Below are 19,774 nucleotides of genomic sequence, written 5' to 3' on the forward strand. Positions count from 1 at the left end.
CCCTCCCCTTCCCCCTCTTCTCCCCTCCCCTTCCCTTCCCTCTCCTTCCCTCTCCTCCCCTCCCCTCATATAATCTCAATATTGCTTGTGTTTATTATATCACTTGTAGGATTAAGAGAAATTTCAGAATAAACCTGAGTTTAAAATTGCTATCTTTGGAGTAGATTGGTGTTCAGTGTTGTACTCCATGTATCATCTTTAAATATTTAAATTGCAGACTCTTTGGCTGCCTCTTAAATTAGATCCTTCACTTAGTAGTTTTGACATTTCATAACCTTGCTCCTCATGCATTAAATATTCACCTGTTTAAGTGGCAGTGAAAATTTAAAATCCAAACCCATATATGAATCCAGCAAATGTAGATTGGAGAACAGCTTGCAGGTGCAGAAAGAGGCTGTCTTTACCTCAGTAGGACATATGCTGAAAGTCCATTGTATTGAAGCATTTATAATACAGAATTTGTCATTTAAAGCAAACCCTCTCTTGGGTGTTCTTCAAGGGAATTTAGTTTTGAAGAACCAAAAAGATACTTAACACTTTCTGAAGATAGCCCATGCATCATTCCCTAGGTGCGTAAGAAGGCATCTGTACAAGATCTAAATCCACAGGGGGAAGAAAAATCAGAATGAAGAAGGTTGCTGATAATTGTCAGATACAAAATTTGGTTTGGTAACTGATTTGAATCTCCAGAATGCTAGTCCTTATTCCACTCAGCCTTCTTCCCACTTTGGTCTAAGTACATTTTTTATTTATAGTATTTTGAGATGGAACAAGAAATGTTTTCCAGGAAAGGAGTATGTTGATGACAGTGATACCCTTGATAGTGGAAGGGAAAGGAAGCTGTTTTAATTTTAAGGGTGGGTCCTTGAGCATTAGTCTGGGAGGAACGAGAAGGCAGTTACCCTTTCTTACGTCTTAATTTCCTCAAAGTGAGTAGAAATGGCATTGCTTACTTCTGAGAATTAGTAACAAAAGTTTAAAATTCTAATGATGTTATGTAGTTTCTCTGGTTAATTAGTGGTGACTTTTCTTTAAAAAAGTCACTCTTAAAAAATATTAATGGAGCTGGGCATGGTGGCTCATACCCGTAATCCCGGCAGTTGATCCCGAGGCAGGCAGATCACCTGAAGTCAGGCATTCAAGACCAGCTGGCCAACATAGTGAGACCCCATCTCTACTAAAAATACAGAAAAACTTAGCCAGCATGGTGGTTGTATGTCTGTAATCCCAGCTACTTGGAAGGCTGAGGCAGGAGAATCGCTTGAACCCAGGAGGCGGAGGTTACGGTGAGCTGAGATCATACCACTACACTCCAGCCTGAGCATCAGAGTGAGACTCCGTCTCAAAAAAGAAAAAAAAATTTCTAGCAATATCCTGTTGTCAATGCCCAATTTCTGTGTGTGTGCCTTTAAGAAACAGCCACAATTCCTTTAATTTTTCCTAACTCTTAGAACAAGTGAACGGAAACACTCAATTACCATAGTGTGGTATTATGGAAGGAAAACTGGATGAGACCAGGACACGGAGTGAGGAACACCTGAGTTTGAACCTGGTGGAAGTCAACGTAGGCATGTTATTTACATTGTCTATGCCTGTTTCCGCTGCTATAAAATATTAATATGTATGCTGCTTACCTCATGGGATTGTTGTGAGGCACAGACCAAATACAGTAGTTTGTGAAAAAACCTTGTAAATGGTGAAGTCTCATAAGCCCCTAAATGTAAGTTTAACATTAAACATTGTCACCAACATAAGTTTATATATAATCTAATCACTTCTGTCCTGCCTATGGTAGTAGAAAATGGTCCTTTGACAATGCTACTGAAAGATACTGTTTTGAGAAGTTTTGTCTTAGAGCCTTTTTAACGTGGCTGGGAACTAAAGATGTAATATAAACTGAAGAGTGGACATTGGGGAAAAAAATCACATAACTCACCTAGGTATGTTTTCAAAGCCTTTATATAAGCACTAAATATAAACCCATTTTCCTAAATATATTTTAGGGTGACTTTTAAGACACACTACCCACACTCATTTGAATTGCACAAAGCAGTGAATGTCACTGATTGAGTAAATTATTCTAGAACGTTGTAATGGACCCAGGTTTCCCTCTACTTTAATGGGCTGGGTATTTACCTAAATTTTCAAATGCATGTAGAGGTAAACAATATTTATAATGTCACATAGGTTTTAGACTCTGAAGCTTTTCGTGTGGATTAGAAGTTATTTAATTATTCCTAATGGCCATACAAAGAAGGTAGAATTGTGGTAATAAGCTTGAACAACTCAATTCTAAGTTCACAGAGCCAGTAATATATTAAACCTAGTTTTGAGCCCAGGCACACTGATTAGCCATTACCTCTAGCCACGTTTCCACTGCCTCCTGTGGCACTTGATTTCATGCAGAGCCTGTCTACTGCTGCTGCTTGCTTCATCAGTCTTTGGAAGTTAGCCTCGTTGGAGAATGTGTAGATGCCTGCCCTGGAGCCTATGGGACATGGCTCTTCATAATGGGAGTACTTGAGTCACATGATCTGGAACAGAGTAACAGCTGACTTGTTGAGCACTCCCTCTTGTGGAAATAAAGCCATAGAATCTTACATATGGATGGAGGTCCCAACTGCTGCGGTTTCAGCTTTCCTGTATGATTGAGAATCTTAGACCAGAAAAGAAATTAGGTTTTCATTGATTCATATTACTGAATGTATATACAATTCATTGGCCTTGTTTCATCAGTTTATAACAGTCCCAAGACTTGATTCCATCTAACTTATATTAATCACTTGAAATTGGCTGTTTGGTTTTCATTTACATTTAAATTCCCCGATCTTCATTGTTCTTAAGTATTTAGGCAAAGAGGGAAAAAAAATGTAGTACATGAATAGTTACCTATGTTCTCTCCACCACTATTCCAAATTCCTTGTTTCTGTAGGATAGACAGTGCTAATGTAACTTCCAGATACAGCCTTTGGAACAACAGGTATATTTTCACTTATTGATAAGCACACTGCTTGAATAAAGAGAAGCATTAAATGTTAACACTGTTGGGTCAGGGGTGTGAAAGATAATGAGACCTTTATAGAGTAGTATAAAATCTGGCTTATGTTTTTTTCTGGAACGCCAAAACAAAAGTGACAACAGAGAGCTGTGGGCATAATTCAAATTATGGAGAAAATGTTTGGTGTTTCATACTAAAAGTTACTTAAAATTTAGTGTAAATTTGGAAAGTTTTTTTTTTTTTTAAACTGGATTTAAAGTGAGTACCAGTGATAAAATGAGCAGGTAGTAGTTACCACTATACCTCAGCAAATTAACCCTAGATCCATTGATATTTTTAAGGAATAATCTGGAAGATGGGGTATGTTGTGAAATTTCTGACGCTTGCAGTAGGCTAGTCCAGAGCATTACAGTTAAACCAAAGGGAAAGTGGTTTCAGGAATAGCTCATGAAACTAAATATTGGCAAAGATAGGTTATAGGCAGAGAGAGCCATGAGTTACAATGGGGGCAGGAGATCCGGATGACTTGAACTGATCCTTAAATGCCCTGGTTCAGTAAGCTGTTGTGGATCTGCATGATCAGTGCGGTATTATTGGATGGGCTTTATTCACCAAATACATTAGCATCTATCACATGCCAGGCATTCACTAGGCATTGAGGATCCGTGATGAGCAAGAACGATGTGGTTTCTTCTTTCATGGAATTTACATGAGGAATGATGATTATAATCAAGTACACACAGAACTAGTTTGTCTTTCATCCTTGTGGGATTTTGTTTACCATATCTCAAAGACCTAAAACTTTTCAAAGAGTACATACAGTGGCGGGTAAAGTTAGTTAAAGGGACTTAAGACCCTTTGAAAATTAAGATTAAAAAGACCTGTGGATGAGAAGACAACAGACAAAGGATAGTGAGGGCTTGTTCATACATTTCAATTTCTGGGACTTTACGGACAATTATATGGCATATGTCAAAAGAAGAGCATACTTACTGATAAGGGTGAATTTTTTTTTTTTTTTTTTTTTTTTTTTTAAGAAATGTACAATACCACCTACACAGATGGGAGAGGCTGGAAAACAAAAATGTCTTCAGTAAATTTGGAATCTTAAAATGATTAGGCCTAAATCCCTGTTCTAGGGCAGGTGTCCCCAACCCCTGACCGTGGACCCGTACTGGTCTGTGGCCTGTTGGGAAGCAGGCCACACAGCTAGAGGTGAACAGCAGGCGAGCTAGCATTCCTGCGTGAGCTCTACCTCCTGTCAGATTAGCTGTGGCATTGATTGTCATAGGGGCACGAACCCTATTTTGAACTGCACATTCGAGGGGTCTAGATTGTGCGCTTTTTATGAGAATCTGCATTCCCCACCCCGGTCCATGGAAAAATTGTCTTCCACAAAATCAGTCCCTGGTGCCAGAAAGGTTGGGGACCACTACTCTAGGGGGTTGGCCTCACAGAGGACAACTTCTTACCATGAATAGTACTGTGCTATATGCATCACTAGTCTGTTTTAGTGTAAACTGGGAAAGGCTTTTTTTTTTTTTTTAACTGGATTAAAGGTGGGTATTAATGATAAAATGAGCAGGCAGTCATTATCATATCATTGTACCTCAGCAAATCAATCCCAGACACATTGGCCATTTTTAGGAATAATCTGGAGGATGGGGTATATTGTGAAATTTCTGTCCCTTGCAGTAGTCTGGTCCAGAACATTACAGATACTCTTCCCTCTCCACCCAGGGGAGAGTGAATGAGAGTACTACTTCCCATGTGTCTAGAATTTTCCCAGAAATGAATAAAGCAGTTAGCTCCCGGCATGCTTGAGCTTTGTGTTGTACGGTCTTTATGGGAAAGTTACTGAGGCAGTCTCACTGAGTTTCTAAAGGGAGGTGAGTGAGCATACATATACATTTAATTTTATTTTCCTTTTCCAGGTTTCCTATGCTCGCCCCAGTTCGGCTTCTATCAGAGATGCAAATTTATATGTCAGCGGACTTCCAAAAACTATGACCCAGAAGGAGTTGGAACAGCTTTTTTCACAATATGGACGCATTATTACTTCTCGTATTCTTGTCGACCAGGTCACTGGTAAGTAGACAGCCACTCCGGACAGTCTTTCCCTGTCTGTGACTAGCTGATGGTGAAATATTCTGTCTTTCCATGTAGCAGTGTTGCCTCTAGAACACATCAAAGGTGTATGTGAGCCAGAAAATGCAATTTTCTGCTGGAATTGTTCATAAATATGCATGGATAAAAATAGATTGTGGAGTATAGTGAGCGTGCTTGAGTCATTTCCACCCTGAAGGTGCAGGTTTGAAGCCTATTTCATGGCTTGTCATAAATTTATAGATGCTATAATCTTCATTTCCAAGCCACTGTGTGAAAAAAGCCCCATCCTGCTTATAAAGTACTAATAAACAATCTTTCTTTTATCAAAAAGTGAAGTTTAATGCAGCAGTATGCAGCTAGTTCTCCGAGGGAGAATTACACTACATCCACACTGGTAATTGCTGTTCAGACTGTTTTTCAGTTTCATGCTGTGCTTTATGGGCATATGTAAGAGTATTAAATTTTGAATGTTAAAAATTTATTTTATGCCTAATATCACTGTTAGCCAAACAAATGGGAAGTCTAAGATGTTCCTTAAAACTTTTGAATGTAAGGGAGCTGTTCTGCCAAATCTTGTAGTTAAAAAGGCTAGCAACATAGATTTGATTATAGATTTTAAAAATAAATACAGAGATAGTTTTCTATAATAAAAACAATGCTTGTTCTTTTACAAACAGTTAAAAAATAGAGAAACATTGTGAGGAGGAAATACTAGCTATAGTTCCATGTACTGAAGCTGCCATGTGAAGATTTGTGAGTTTTTTGTTTTTTAAGGTAGTTTTCTCTTTACTATTTGTTTCTCTCCCCCTTCCTGCAAAATGATAATACCCTGGAGGCATGTTGTATATTACAGTGCATAATTTTTTTAAAGCAATGACTTCAGAAGAAAATCGAGCCCAATTTTTCATTCAAGTGAAGATCCATGTAGTTGATCTGAATCTGCTCAGAGGAGCCCCTATTACTTGCCTCTGTGCTGTTAATTGGCTTCATAGGAAGCACCGCTTTAAGAGCTCTGAGTAGAGAGAGCTAGCACTACATGCATGCCTGGGAGAATAGCCTAAAGATTTTGCTGTTATGAGAATATTTAGACAAGTGAGGGTATATAGAATACAGCCTTGACTGTGTTGGTTAATTCATGATACTCATACATTGTCACCCTCTGTTGTTATCACATAGACTAATAATGGGGTTAAATAGAAATCCAGGCCTAGCAATACAGATAAATTTGTTCAAAGCAACAAAAATATATTTTATATCATTCATGCTTTCTGATTCATCTATTCTTAATGAGATCTTGTGAAGTGAGAGTAGGTTTCACCTCTGACACAAAGTGCATTTCATCTCTTAACTGACAGTCCATCAGAGGTGGACGTAGCTTGTGGTTTAGTCAGTGGTTCTCAAGCATGTTCCACACCTGCGGCAGCATCAGCATTCTTCTGGAACCCTGCTGAAAATGCAAATTCTTGGGCTTCATTCAGGACCTACTGAAATAATGTGTGAGGGTGATCCACAGATCGTTCTTATGCATGCTCAAGTATGAAGATCACTGGTTTAGGTGGCTCAAGCTGTGTAGAGGCTGTTTTATTGCGAATCTAATGCTTTTCTAATGGAACACCTAAGTTCTAGGGGTTAATAATTCTTAATAGGAGATACTACATAAATGAAAAGATATATTTGCTATCATTTTGCCATTTATTCTTTATACTTGAGGCTTTCAATGTGAACTTACTCAATTAACCTGAAATGAAAAATGAAACCCTGCAATTTTCTTACTCAGCCATCAGGTGGTAATAATGTGTAATGCATATTCTTTAAATAGAAAAGGTAAAGTAATAGGGGTTGTCTTAGATAAGCATATGTGGAAAAAAATGCTTTATCTACATTAGAAAATTCTAAGTCATTGACCTTACACAGTGTTCATTTTAAAGCAAGTAGAACTTCATTTTTTTTTTAAGTTCCTGCAAGTGTGATGGTCCAGTGCTTTTTCTCTGCATACCTTTCGTAGTAACCTCTGTTGTTTTTTTCTTCACTGGCATCATCTGAATCAGCTACACTTTCTAGCTACTAGTCTAATCTGGTTCTGCTAGTACTCATTTACTTGCCAAAAAAATATTTCCCTGTCACCGCTTATCTCATGATGACCAGCTGTGGCCACCCCACTAGCCTGTTCACGCTAATTAAATGGAATGAGCTGGGTTTCCCTCTACAATTTTTCATAATCTGGAAAGGTTCTTGGCTATCCCTCTTCTTTCCCATTTGTGTCTTTCACACTGGGGAGAATGTGGGGCAGGTAGTGATCTTCTGTAGTCAGAAGTGACGCTACTGAGGTCAGAAAGCTTTGATGCTTCTAGAAATTTATTTTTAAAATCTAGATCTTTTCTTTTGCTCCATATAATACTATTTCTGTAATAAAATATAGATAACGTTAAGAGAGCTTCAGAGAACTGGAAGAACCTCTTCAGGCATTTTTTCCTAAAGGACCTATATCCTATACAATATAATTAAGTTGAATATATTATTTAAAATTTCATCTGAAATATCTTTCTACCACCGTGTATGTATTTTTAGCATAGCTTTGTAGCATTTTTAGCAAATTCCTCTGTTCTGCTTGTTTCGAGGACAGGAACTACTGTGTCCCTCATTTCTGAGCTCCTTGTCCAATAGCACAATTTGAAAAATGGAACTCCAGTATACTGTTGATATTAAAAGAGTGTACGGGAGAGAGGCAGGAGAGAGAGAAAACATGGATGTGCTTGTGCTTTCTTAGCTTAGCTTATTGGAATGTATGTGATAATGGGCCCTCAGATTACATAAGTGACATGAATTTTTTTAAAATGCAAAATTGTAATTCTAAACTGAATGGCTAATAGGTTAAGGGGGAAGTTTCCTCCTGGTGTGATTTTGTGGCAAATGTTATATGTAAGTGAAAACATGTTCTTGAGAATGAAAAATTAATGTGTCCTTTTTTTCTCTCCTTCCCCTCTCCTCCTACTTCCTCTTTCCTAAATCTTTACTCAAATTTACCATAGGCATATCAAGGGGTGTAGGGTTTATTCGATTTGACAAGCGAATTGAGGCAGAAGAAGCTATCAAAGGCCTAAATGGCCAGAAACCTCCTGGTGCCACGGAGCCAATCACTGTAAAGTTTGCTAACAATCCAAGCCAAAAAACCAATCAGGCCATCCTTTCCCAGCTGTACCAGTCTCCAAACAGAAGGTATCCAGGACCGCTAGCTCAGCAGGCACAGCGTTTTAGGTAAGTCTGGCTGATTCTTGTGCCCAACTATTAAACTGAAAGAGAATACTCAGGTTTATTTTCCAGTACTTTTTTTGACATGATCTTTGGTTTGCTTTTATCAGTGTTATTGTAGCTTTCATTGTTATTAATTTTTATTTCTTCGTGGGCACAGAGAGAATCTACTTTTGAGGAATAGTGTCTTTTGCTAGTATTGAAGGTGGGGACCAGAGGACAATAACCTACAGCAGTGATTCGTAAGCAAGGGTGATCTTTGTCTCCCAGGGAACATTGGGCAATGCCTGGAGATACTCATGTTGGCTTAACTTGTTGGGGTGCTACTAGCATGTAATGGCAGAGGTCAGGGATGCTGCTAAGCCCCTGTGATACAGAGCATAGTCCTGACAATAAGAAGTTACCTGGCATTAATAGTGCTGTAGCTGAGAAATTCCAGTCTGTAGATTGCTGGGGTTATCTTAATTGTTTCCAGGGCTTCCTTTTTTTTTCTGAAAAGATTTTATTCTCATGTGTCAATTTTTAGGTCAAGCCATTTCTCTTCACTTCATAGTATGTGCACCATTAAGGATATATATAGCCTATGTGACTACATTAAGTTTCTACAAATGAGTTCTTCTCTTCCTTTTGAAAATTGTTTACAAACAGGTTGGCAAACTTTCTGTGTTAAGTACAAGATAGTAAATATTTTAGCTATATGAGTTATAGTCCCTGCTGTATTTGTCTTGTTTTGTTTTTTTCAACAACCTGTTAAAATGTAAACGCCATTCTTAGTTTATAGCCCATATAGCGACAGGTGACAGGCAGTCTTCCTTTGGCCTGTGGGTTTTAATTTACTGACCTCTGTATAGTCCATAGAATGACCATGACTTCAGCCCAAAGAAGACGCACTATCTCATTGACAGATAGAAATATTCTAACTTTTTAAGTTTTATTCTGATCCTGGGATCACAAACCCAGGAGTCATTCAAAAAATCTCCAATGTGCATGTAAGAAGAACAATGACTTTAAGAAGTTAAGCAGAGCACAGAGTTTCTGGTTTCATAAGCAAGTCATGCAGTTTTTATTTTCCAGGACACTTTATCCTTTTTTTGGCCATATGGTGTACTACACCCAGAATGCTATCTAACCCCACACTGATTTTTTTAATTATTACTTCCAAGAGCATATCAATTTTATTTATTTCATTCCTGGTACAGAATAGTTAATTACCAAAAACATAATAAAAAATATAATGTAATAAGATTAGGGAGTTTTCTAGCTTAAATCTATGCATTTATTTTTTTTTCCCATTGGAATATTTGCAGTGCTGAAGTGAGTGGAGATAAAATCAGTCAAAATATCTCCTTTTTAAAAATACTAAATTATATTGCTTGAGGTATGAGATGGAAATTTGCTATAAATGTCACATTAAATTTCAACTTAAGTTGGCCTTTGCTGTAGGAGAAGAGGTGGTACTGTCAAAAGGCTACATCTGAACTCTGGATTATTAGGTTGCCAGTGGATTGAGCTTTGTACTTCAGGCTCTGCTGTGAGGAAGAGGCCTTGGTTTAAAAAACCAAAAAACAAAAAACATTTGTCACCTTTGACTTCCTATGGTAGTGGCAATCAGACTACATTAAGATGGGTGGGGCTGCTTGATGCTTGCCTTTGTGGAGAAAAAAGTCTTAGAAAGCCCTTTTTCAGCTCTGCCCAGTAGGCTTCCTCTATGACATCATAAGTGAATAATATATGTGTAAATATACTTTTTTAATTGGAAACTTAGGGGAAACAAACCTGAAGGAGTTTTACAGGTATTTCCTAGGCAGCTTGTCCAGTTAATTTCAGAACTCTTTAGGGCCTTGAAAATGATTTTGAGTTTAGATAGAGAAAAGTTCTTCAAAACGTATTGGTTAATTTTTAACATTGTGAAGGTATAAAATGTTTACTGTTAGTAGAAAGTTCTATTAGTTGTTACATTTGTTTCTGATTGAAGCAGTGGTTTTGTTTGATAGTTACTGAGTAAAACAACATTCTTGGAATCAAGATTGAATTCTTAGGAAGATTGAGCAAAAGGACTGAGAAGACAGGATTTAGAAAAGTGCCTCATTATTGAAATGGCAAGGTTTGTAGGCCACTCAGGCGCTAGGTCATTGATGGGTGTCAGCTCTTAGGTTTACCTAGCCTTCATCCCTGCAGGCTATGTGCTTTTTATTTTTGGTTGGGTAAAGCTTTACAGGATATTCTGATGGTCAAATTTAATTATCCTTTTCTGGCCCATTCTGTGTTTTTATCTTTTAGTACCATATGTTATCATTAACTTGAAAATTCTTTTTCCTTGACTCCTATAGAAAGAAATTGTGGAAGAATAAGAGATTGTCAGTTGTAAGGGAAACTTGGTTTCAGAAAATGGAAGAAATTGTTATTCTCTCTTCAGATTTTAAACTGTTGTCCCGTTCACCCCATTTCTCATTCCTCCCATGATTCCTGTTCAGATAATAAAATGTGACTGAGTTAGTGTGCTCAGATACAGTGTTTGATCTAGATTGGGTGTGTTGGAAGAAATTGTTCCTGGAATTCAGGTTTAACCTGATGTTTGGTGCTTTTCTTTAATACAGTATATTTAACTTGGCTGTCATTATCTTGATTTCTGCCCCACTCTCCCTTCTTCTTTCATCTCATAAAGACCCTTGAATTAAGGACTTGCTTGTTTTGTTGGTATTTTGCTCTTTTCTATAGTCTGAGTTGTAAATCACCACATAGATATTTTGTCCCTGATATTTGTGTTTTAATGCTCTTGCCTTGAGTTTGCCACCTTTCAGCAGACACGTAGAAAATTTCTCACTGTATTTTTATGTTGTTATGGTACCTTGGGAGTTGAGAGAGATTGGCGAATACAAGTTATATATATTATAGACAAGAATACTTTTAATAATCATGAAGTATAAGCCGTATAATAAGGGTTAAGTTTAAAAGTGAGTTTGTGAGGTTTATGGCTTAGTCAACCCATGTGACTAATTAGAAAATCATTTTAATATGAGCACTGCTGGTCTAATATGCTTATTTAATTGACTACAGTTTTCAAAATAGGGCAAGCCTTATTTATTTGGATGGATGGTATAATTCAAACCCCTTAATTATGTTCTTGGGACATTGTATCAGAATTAAACTTTAAGCCAAAATTTTTCATGTTCTTTTCTTGTGGAAGCAGCTTTAGTTTTATTGAATATGATTTAGTCTGATGCCCTGTGTGCCTGCTTCTATGAGCCTTTATGCATTTTTTAAAAAGCCTTTGAAATCAGCCCTTGAGTTGCCTCTAAGGCATGTGCTGGTTGTGTTATCACAATTTCCTTTTGGAAGAAACTGGTATCAATCCCCTTGATTAATTTTCCCCTTTCTTAGAGGACAGATGCTACCATCTAATTGAATAAGGCAGTAAGATGATGGTCATGTTGTGGATAATTTCCAAGTAGTTCTTGGTTGGTGCTTTGGAGAGATTTTGATAACCATTATTTGTGGGATTCAGACTATATTTTCTTACTCATCAATAACTTCATATTTTTATTTCTCATTAATTGGTTTCACATTTCCCCTTTACTTACATGTAGACCCTCTCATAGTCTATTTTTATTTTCTATTTATAAATACCTAGCTTTGAAATAGGAATGATCTACCTGATACATGGTTGTATTCAAAATGTTGACAAGATATAATTGGAGCTGTGTTCCTGTTGATAGAAAAATGTTTGTACACGTATCTCCTATGTGCTTTTTTTTTTTTTATAAACTACATATGTACATGGGCTTGTGCTATTCATTAAATTAGAAACTCTAGTCAAACATTAAAAAGGATAAAGATGAGACAATCAATATATTAAATGTCTTGCTAATTACTATACTGGTTGGCTTCATTTTCCATGTACCTAATATCTTAATAAATACAATATCTTTTAAAGCAAGACCCAAAAAATAATTTCAGATTTCCCATCTGACTTCATGTGATGTATGTTGGATTATCTTGTGTGTAACCTCATAATGTAGCTTGTACTAAGACTAGGAGAAATAATTGGCTCTCCCTTTCCCTATTATATTTCCTTTCCTTTAGTTTTTACTGTGATTTTCATTTGTAACAAGTAATTTTTTTAAGTTACTTTTTTTTTAAATGAAGGTTATTTCAATTAAAGCAGTTTATCCAGCCTAATCTTCCATATCAGCTTGCTGCGTTATTTGTAAAATGAATTGTGTTCAGTCTAAAGACCAGGGGAGAGTGCCACTGGCCACCTTTCCCCTTTGAGACTGCTCAGTCTTCCTGCAGAGAGGCAGGTGATACACAGGACTGAAAGGGTACTGGGTTTAGTGCATCTATTAAATATAAGTAAAAAAATACTTTATGTTAAATACATATTTATTTATATTTTAATATATATGTGTATATATATGTATATGAAATGGCTACTTAAATATTTACCTTCCATAATGTAGTACATTATCAAACACCTTCCCTCCCTGAGTTATTCTGGAGGCAGCTAGCATGCTCTCCATTTAAAAATTGACTTCCATTTCTAAATGACAGTAAGATATGTCCTTGAGCTACATGGACAGACCCAGCAAAGACTTATTTGTAGCGGCTTATAGTAGTCCTTGTGTCTGAGGTGCTGTACCATTTTCTCCTACAACTGCTTACGTTACCGTTTGCCAAGTGCTACTAGATTTGGAGTGTATGGTGCCCATGTGGAGCACCTGCTGCCTTTTTTGAGCTCCCATGGGAAACATGAATGTGTGGCACTGAGAAAGCAAGGAAACACTTCTGGGCCCAGCTGCATACAGGCAGTGGTTTCAGCAGTGCCTGGGCCCAGTTTTCTAGGTTCCATGCTTCTCCCTACACTCGTTGGTGATGAAGGAGAAGAAAGATTAGAGTTGATAACTTGGCTTAAATTCCAAAGGACCTTTTTTTTTTATTATTATTGTTTTTTTCAATGAGAGAGAAGTGGAGAAACCAGTGAAGATCATTGTATCATATAAGACTTCACAGGTAGATATGATGCCCTATCATAATTTGGAGGGTTGTCAAAGATCCTGTTATAAAAATTCCACACCTCCTATCTGGAGATACCAGACATGGAAGTTGGGGAGATGGAGGATGGAAACGAAATGTTTCTCCCTTAATGCATGTACAGTCGTGCGTCATATAGCAGCGTTTTAGTCAATCACGTATATGACCGTGGCCCCATAAGAATATAGTGGACTGCAAAATTATTCCTATTGCATAGTGATATTATAGTTACCCTAATATTTTCGTGCAATGAATTACCTTTTCTGTGTTTAGATATGGTTAAATACATAATACTTAGCATTGTGTTAGAATTACCTACAGAATTCAGTACAGTAACATGTTATACAGGTTTATAGCCTAGGAGCCATGGATTATACCATATAGCTAAGCGTGTAGTATGCTATACCATCTAGGTTTGCATAAGTACATTCTATGATGTTCGCACAACGAGATAACCTAGTAACACATTTTCAGAGCATACCTCCATTGTTAACGCATGACTGTAATTCGCTTCAGGAGCAGGTGTGGTTTCTACCCTGTTTGAAAATTCTGAAAACTCAATTAGGGTGTTCTTTCTCTGGGTGTTTGCTTGGTGTCCTGAGTGGGTGGTGGCAAAGCGTGACCATTCCCTACCTGGATGCAATTAATGGGCATAGATGGTATAACTTTTGAGTGAATTGATAAGGTGCCTCTGCGTTCTGGGCCTTCTAGTACTTTGGATGGAGACCTCAATGTGCTGTTCTTTTCTACAGGTATCGTATGCCAGATGCATTTTGTATTGATCATTCTAGCAATTTGATTAAATTGCATTATTACTTTATAATTGGTAATACTGATATGTGTTTATCTTAATTGCCGGTAATTGTGACCCTTGTTCTTAACTATAAAGGCATGGCATCTTTACTATACTCATCTCTGCAAAAATTAAAACCCCACATATGTGCTCTCTTTACTATGTGCAGACAAGGTCATCCAACCAATCCTCTCAGTAGTTTTCATTCTAGACTAAGTAGTTGACAATACTTTTGGTAACCTCATTGTCTTTATTTGGTCATCACATACTTATTATAAACCATCAACGACCCTGGCTAGTGTCATTGTGGCCTGTTCTGTTTCCTCACCCTTTGCATAAGCTCAGTTCTTTTTATCTTTACAAAACAAGATTTTCATTGGAGATTGAGGTCAGGGATACGGGGAGACAACATTTTTTTCCCCATTCTGAAAGACCAGATGAGATGTTTTTTTGGCTTTCATAAAACTAAAAGAGTTGCTTTTGCATGTATACTTTAGCCTGACTTCGTCCCACGGGTTAGGCAGTATGGTTGACACTTTTTTCAAACGTACCTTGCACAGGTGTTAAAGAAAAAATTTCCCCCTCCTTGCTCCCAAATCTTGGAGGGACAACCCTGAGATGTCTTTGGAGAGGGTTGGGCATTGCAGCAGTTGAGGGTGGTTGTGGGCTATGTATTAAGTTATGCCTACCTCCTCAAAACACTTAATTAATTGGTAAGCACTGTGGAAATTTGGGACATTAGAGTGGTTTTTGAAACTGATGAAACAAGAATCAAATACTGTAAAACTAATTTTTGATACAGAAAAACGGTAGAAAGTTTTAAACAGTACCAACACCCCTCGCCCCCCACCACCGCTATTTACTTTCTTTAAACATTTTAAGAGAAGCTCAGGTTGGCTTGTTTTGTTTCTTACTTGGCCTTTGAAAACTGAGTAGGATGACACTTCCTACAGCATAATTTGAATACAGCATCCAGATCAGGATCTGAACTCCTGGCTTTGTTGCACACTAGAGTGGTGGGATTTTCTTTCTTCCTTCTTGACCTCAGCTGAGCACATTTGAGACAGGAGGGTTAGCTTGGGTTGTCTATAAGATTTTTTTCTATCTGTAATTATAGCTCTTTGATTCTAAGAGATGAAAGTCCTTCAAAGTTGACAAATTAAAGGGAAATTTATAGAATTCTGTAACCTGCAGAGTTTGAATATCAGTGCCGTAATTTACTAGCCCTGAGCAAGCCACTTAAACTCTGCCTTAGGTATTTGCAGGGACCAACAGAGTCGTGAAAATCAAAAATAGTATAAAGAACATGTAGCTATACATTGACCTGATGAGAACACTAAAGTTAACTATCACAGAACTTTGGCACTTCCTCTCTGAAAGGTATCCTCAGATGACCATCACTGTGTCCCATGTACTGCCCCTTGTAGAAAGAAACCATTCATTGGAAGAACTGTCTGTCCTGTGGCAGTGGGTGCCCATTAGCTCAAGAATGTAAAAAGACCCAGTGTTCTGAGACTTCACTTATAATCAGTGTACAGATATCCCCTCAGAAGATGGCAGTAATGAGTCCTGCTTTCTTGAACATCAAGGGGAAAATTAAAAACTGAAGTTTGCTAAATGTGTGTTTTGCAGGTTGGACAATCTGCTCAATATGGCTTATGGAGTAAAGAGGTAATGATAGAGGTTCATGATACTCATAATCCCTTTCCACAATTGATTGGTTTCTTTGATTTTGGGAGTGCTATTTACACCCCTCATAAGTTTTTGTTGGGTTTTATTTTGCATGTGCAACCTAATGAAAAACTGCTTTTTGAAGCACAATTGACTCAAGAAATTTTTACACCACTGGATGCCACCTGGTCTTTTAAAAACCCATCATTTGTTTCATATTGCGTTGCGACGTTATAGCATGTTTACATGTGTGTTGGTCCCTCCCCCTGCCAATCCTGCTTAATTCATGAAGCCAGTTCTAAATATATTTCTTTGCTATAGTGGATGATATTTAGTACAGTAAATAATGGTCATTTCATAACTTTTAATATCTCAGTAGTGTAGCATGTCAATGCAAAGCCACACACAGTACTTGGTCAAAACATCAAATAGTTTATTTGTTGGGGGAGGAGGATTACTAAAATTCTTGGGGATGGAAAAGGTAAGGTATAAGTCCATTGCTATAACCAGCCTGTGTTTCTGTTTTTTGTGTGTTTGTGTGTATTTCCTATTCTGTTTAGTAGGTTTTCTCCAATGACCATTGATGGAATGACCAGTTTGGCTGGAATTAATATCCCTGGGCACCCTGGAACAGGGTGGTGTATATTTGTGTACAACCTGGCTCCTGACGCAGATGAGAGTATCCTGTGGCAAATGTTTGGGCCTTTTGGAGCTGTCACCAATGTGAAGGTCATCCGTGACTTTAACACCAATAAATGCAAAGGTTTTGGATTTGTGACTATGACAAACTATGATGAGGCTGCCATGGCGATAGCTAGCCTCAATGGATACCGTCTGGGAGACAGAGTACTGCAGGTCTCCTTTAAGACAAACAAAACGCACAAAGCCTAATGAGCTCTTGTCCTCAGTCCATTTATATATGAAAACTATACAACAAAGGCAAGTTAAGAGAAACTTTATACATTAGTAAATGTCTTTGTAAGTCAGTGTTGAGATGGGGATAAAACGACTACTTAGCATCCTAAGAAATATGTGAGATTTTTTATTGCTAGTATTTGAATTAAAACTTCTTAAATATCTTTTATGTTTGAATATGGACAAGAGGTACAGGGTTTTTACCTGTCACATTGCATTCTATTGCCTTCTTTGAAGAAGGTGGACCTTTTAAAGTGTTTCAGCTAAGGGAAGACATTTCTTTTCTTTTTACATAACTGCCTTGAACCTGTGAGTAAATATTGAGGCTTTGTGTTGTAATTCTTCAGTTGGTTGTATCTTTTTTTTCCCCCCTTTTTTTCCTTTTTCTGATTAGCTTTGTGTTTGGTTTACATTTAAAGCATTGCTGTTATGTCTAAGAAAAGTATTTTGAAGTTTACATTTTTATTTATGAAGTTTAAAACAGTATTTATTTTGTAATTATGATTTGGGTTGGGGAAGGGGGGGCTACATTATAAACGCTTATTGTAAGAATACTGGAGAACTTTTCGTAAAGCAGTACCTTGCCAAAGAGATAAGAGCCTCTTTGATGTGGGTTTAAAAAAAGCATCTATTTTTATAAAAAAGAAAATTTGGAGAAACTTTTTACTGGTCCTGGAACAAATATTTTGACTTGAATACTTTGAGAAATCTCTTCATATGACACCTAGTGAGCTTTTAAAATTTACCAGGAAATTTGCAGTGGTTGGAAAATTTAGAAAGATTTATGGTGTAGAAAATACTTTTGAGATCTTTGTATGAAAGGAGTAGAATCAATGGGTGAAACACTGCTGATTTCATTTTTGTAATCACCAGTGGAGCGTCTGATCATCCTGGTTATTATGTGATAGGTGGCTCACATTGATTTGTGATTTTGAAACAAATAAAAAAATTTACAAAAGAATATATAAGAGCAGGCAAGAAATTTAAATTACCAAGAGATGGGGGAAAAAATCTGTTCTTCCTAAAGAAATCCCTTCAGATAGAGCTCATGGTGTTTAGTGATGTACTTGCAGTATTGTTTGAAGAATTGTTTTGTCTTAAGGAAAAAAGATGTTGCACATGATTTGTACTGCAGCAAATCAGCAAAAGTGATCTGAGTTGGATATATTTGAAGGTATTTTGAAAGTTACGTTCAAGGCTAACACCTGAGCTTTGTGTAATGTAAATAAGACCTTGTGTTTATGAACCTTTCAGCTAATTTGATTTTTTTTCCCTTACATGCCAAGTGATGTTCAGGTTTTGAATGTTTTTGTATCAGTTTTTTCCTTTGTAAATGGCATTAACATTGTTACTTGAGGTCTTGCTTAATCACTTTTGTTGTCCTGAGGACTTGAATTTACAGTGCATCAGATTTGTTGCTAATTTTGTCTGTAGATAGTCTAGCTTCAGCTGTTTATGGTGATGCTACATTTTCGTTTATAAATATGTTTGTGGTATAAAAAAATGAGTATAACCATAGGTTTTGAACAAATTTCCTTACATTTTTCATACAAAAATCATAAATATCTGTATGCTATTGAAATTTAACTTTGTATGATGCTTAAACCACTATTTGGGGAAATAATAAAATAAGTCTTTACCATGTATGAAAGAAATTTTAAAAATACAAAATATTTTCTGATTAGCATCTAGCTTATAATAAATTTTCAAAAAAGCTGAAGGCAAAAATGCCTTCATCAGGATGCACTGAGAACTATATAGTTACGTCCTGCTTTTTGTATAAACTGAGATGCTCACATGCTTCCCCTTAGAACAGGCAATGTGCTATGCATAACATAGTTGTACATTATCTTTGCGGTTGCTTTGAGTTTTATTTTTTATTATTTAAAATTGTAGTTATAAAATTTTTCAGTATAGTACAGTACATATACTGTGAGGCGCGTGCTAAAGTGAATAAGCGAGTTTTCATGCTGACCCACTCAATGCTATTCAGAAATCAATTGGCTTAGCACTTTCTCATATCCTTAGGTGCATTTAGATTGTCAGAGTTAACCTTCTGCGTTTAAAAAAAAAAAAAACACTAAAAAATAAAATACATGTATATACTTAAAAAAAAATAATAAGGTTTCCCTCAAGGGAAAATAGCAGCTACATGCTTCTTTCCTATACTACTGTAGCAAACCAAGGCATTGATGAGAGGGCATGCAAATTGTGCTTCACTTTACAGTGTTTATCAGAGCACTTAATAAAATGTAAGGCTGGTATTTATTTGAAGTTGTACAGTATGACTTAATTCACATCTGTTGGAATAGAAAATATATTCTGTTGAGTATTTAAGAGGCTGTACATGTTTTCTTTTGTGTTTGGATTCTTTGTACTTTTTCATGTTCAGTACATCAATAAACAAAGTTGAAGGGAAAGAACAGTGTGGTGAGTAGGTCTTTATACACAATTTGGGGGCACCTGTGCTTAACAGACTTGCTCTCTTGAGTTAAAAGAAGTACCCTCAGAATTTTAGTTGAAAGCAGTGTTATCTCTCAGAATTCCAAAAGGCAAGCTAATTGAAGTAGAACATGCAAAAAATTTTTGGACTGAATGGCACCTTCTGATTAGTTTTCAAATATTACTAAATGAGTAATTCTTACAGGAAGACATAGTTTCATCTGTTAGTTGTAAAGTTTGGGAAATCGGATGTCGACACCATCTTATGGCTCTGATTCAACCTTCAGCTTTTTGCACAAATAGGAATTACCATTACACATTTATATGAGTTAAAGAAAAACCAAATGGAAGGTAACTTACTCGACTTCCACTGGCAATATTTAATTCACTCATGGGATTAACTGTTGGTGTGTCAAAAGTTATTTTTTTGCACAAATGCTGGCTTAAGAGATTCTTTTCTAAAATCAGAAACTCAGTTTCTATTAAGTTATTGTTGGTGTGTGTCGCACACGTTACAGACCATGAACTCTGCCAACCCCGTCACATACAAGTTCAGTTCTGGTATA

The 19,774-nt window shown here is 36.8% G+C and overlaps 1 protein-coding gene across 36 annotated transcripts in view; it reads left to right on the plus strand.

Moving 5' to 3' along the window:
* Nucleotides 1-19,186, plus strand: part of ELAVL2 (ELAV like RNA binding protein 2) — a 156,210-nt gene extending 137,024 nt beyond the window's left edge. For 21 of the 36 annotated variants that reach the window (XM_037744805.1, XM_037744792.1, XM_037744800.1 and 18 more), the window contains 4 exons: nucleotides 4,933-5,086; nucleotides 8,137-8,362; nucleotides 15,813-15,851; nucleotides 16,412-19,186. In XM_037744805.1, coding sequence (XP_037600733.1) covers nucleotides 4,933-5,086; nucleotides 8,137-8,362; nucleotides 15,813-15,851; nucleotides 16,412-16,742 — 750 coding nt within the window. In that variant the 3' untranslated portion in view covers nucleotides 16,743-19,186. The remainder of the gene's footprint in view (nucleotides 1-4,932; nucleotides 5,087-8,136; nucleotides 8,363-15,812; nucleotides 15,852-16,411) is intronic. The other 15 variants (XM_037744806.1, XM_037744796.1, XM_037744804.1 and 12 more) reach the window with 1 other exon arrangement.
* The last annotated feature ends 588 nt before the right edge of the window (nucleotides 19,187-19,774 follow it).

Source organism: Cebus imitator, unplaced genomic scaffold, assembly GCF_001604975.1.
Source record: "Cebus imitator isolate Cc_AM_T3 unplaced genomic scaffold, Cebus_imitator-1.0 Scaffold186, whole genome shotgun sequence".
Taxonomy (NCBI): Eukaryota; Metazoa; Chordata; class Mammalia; order Primates; family Cebidae; genus Cebus; species Cebus imitator.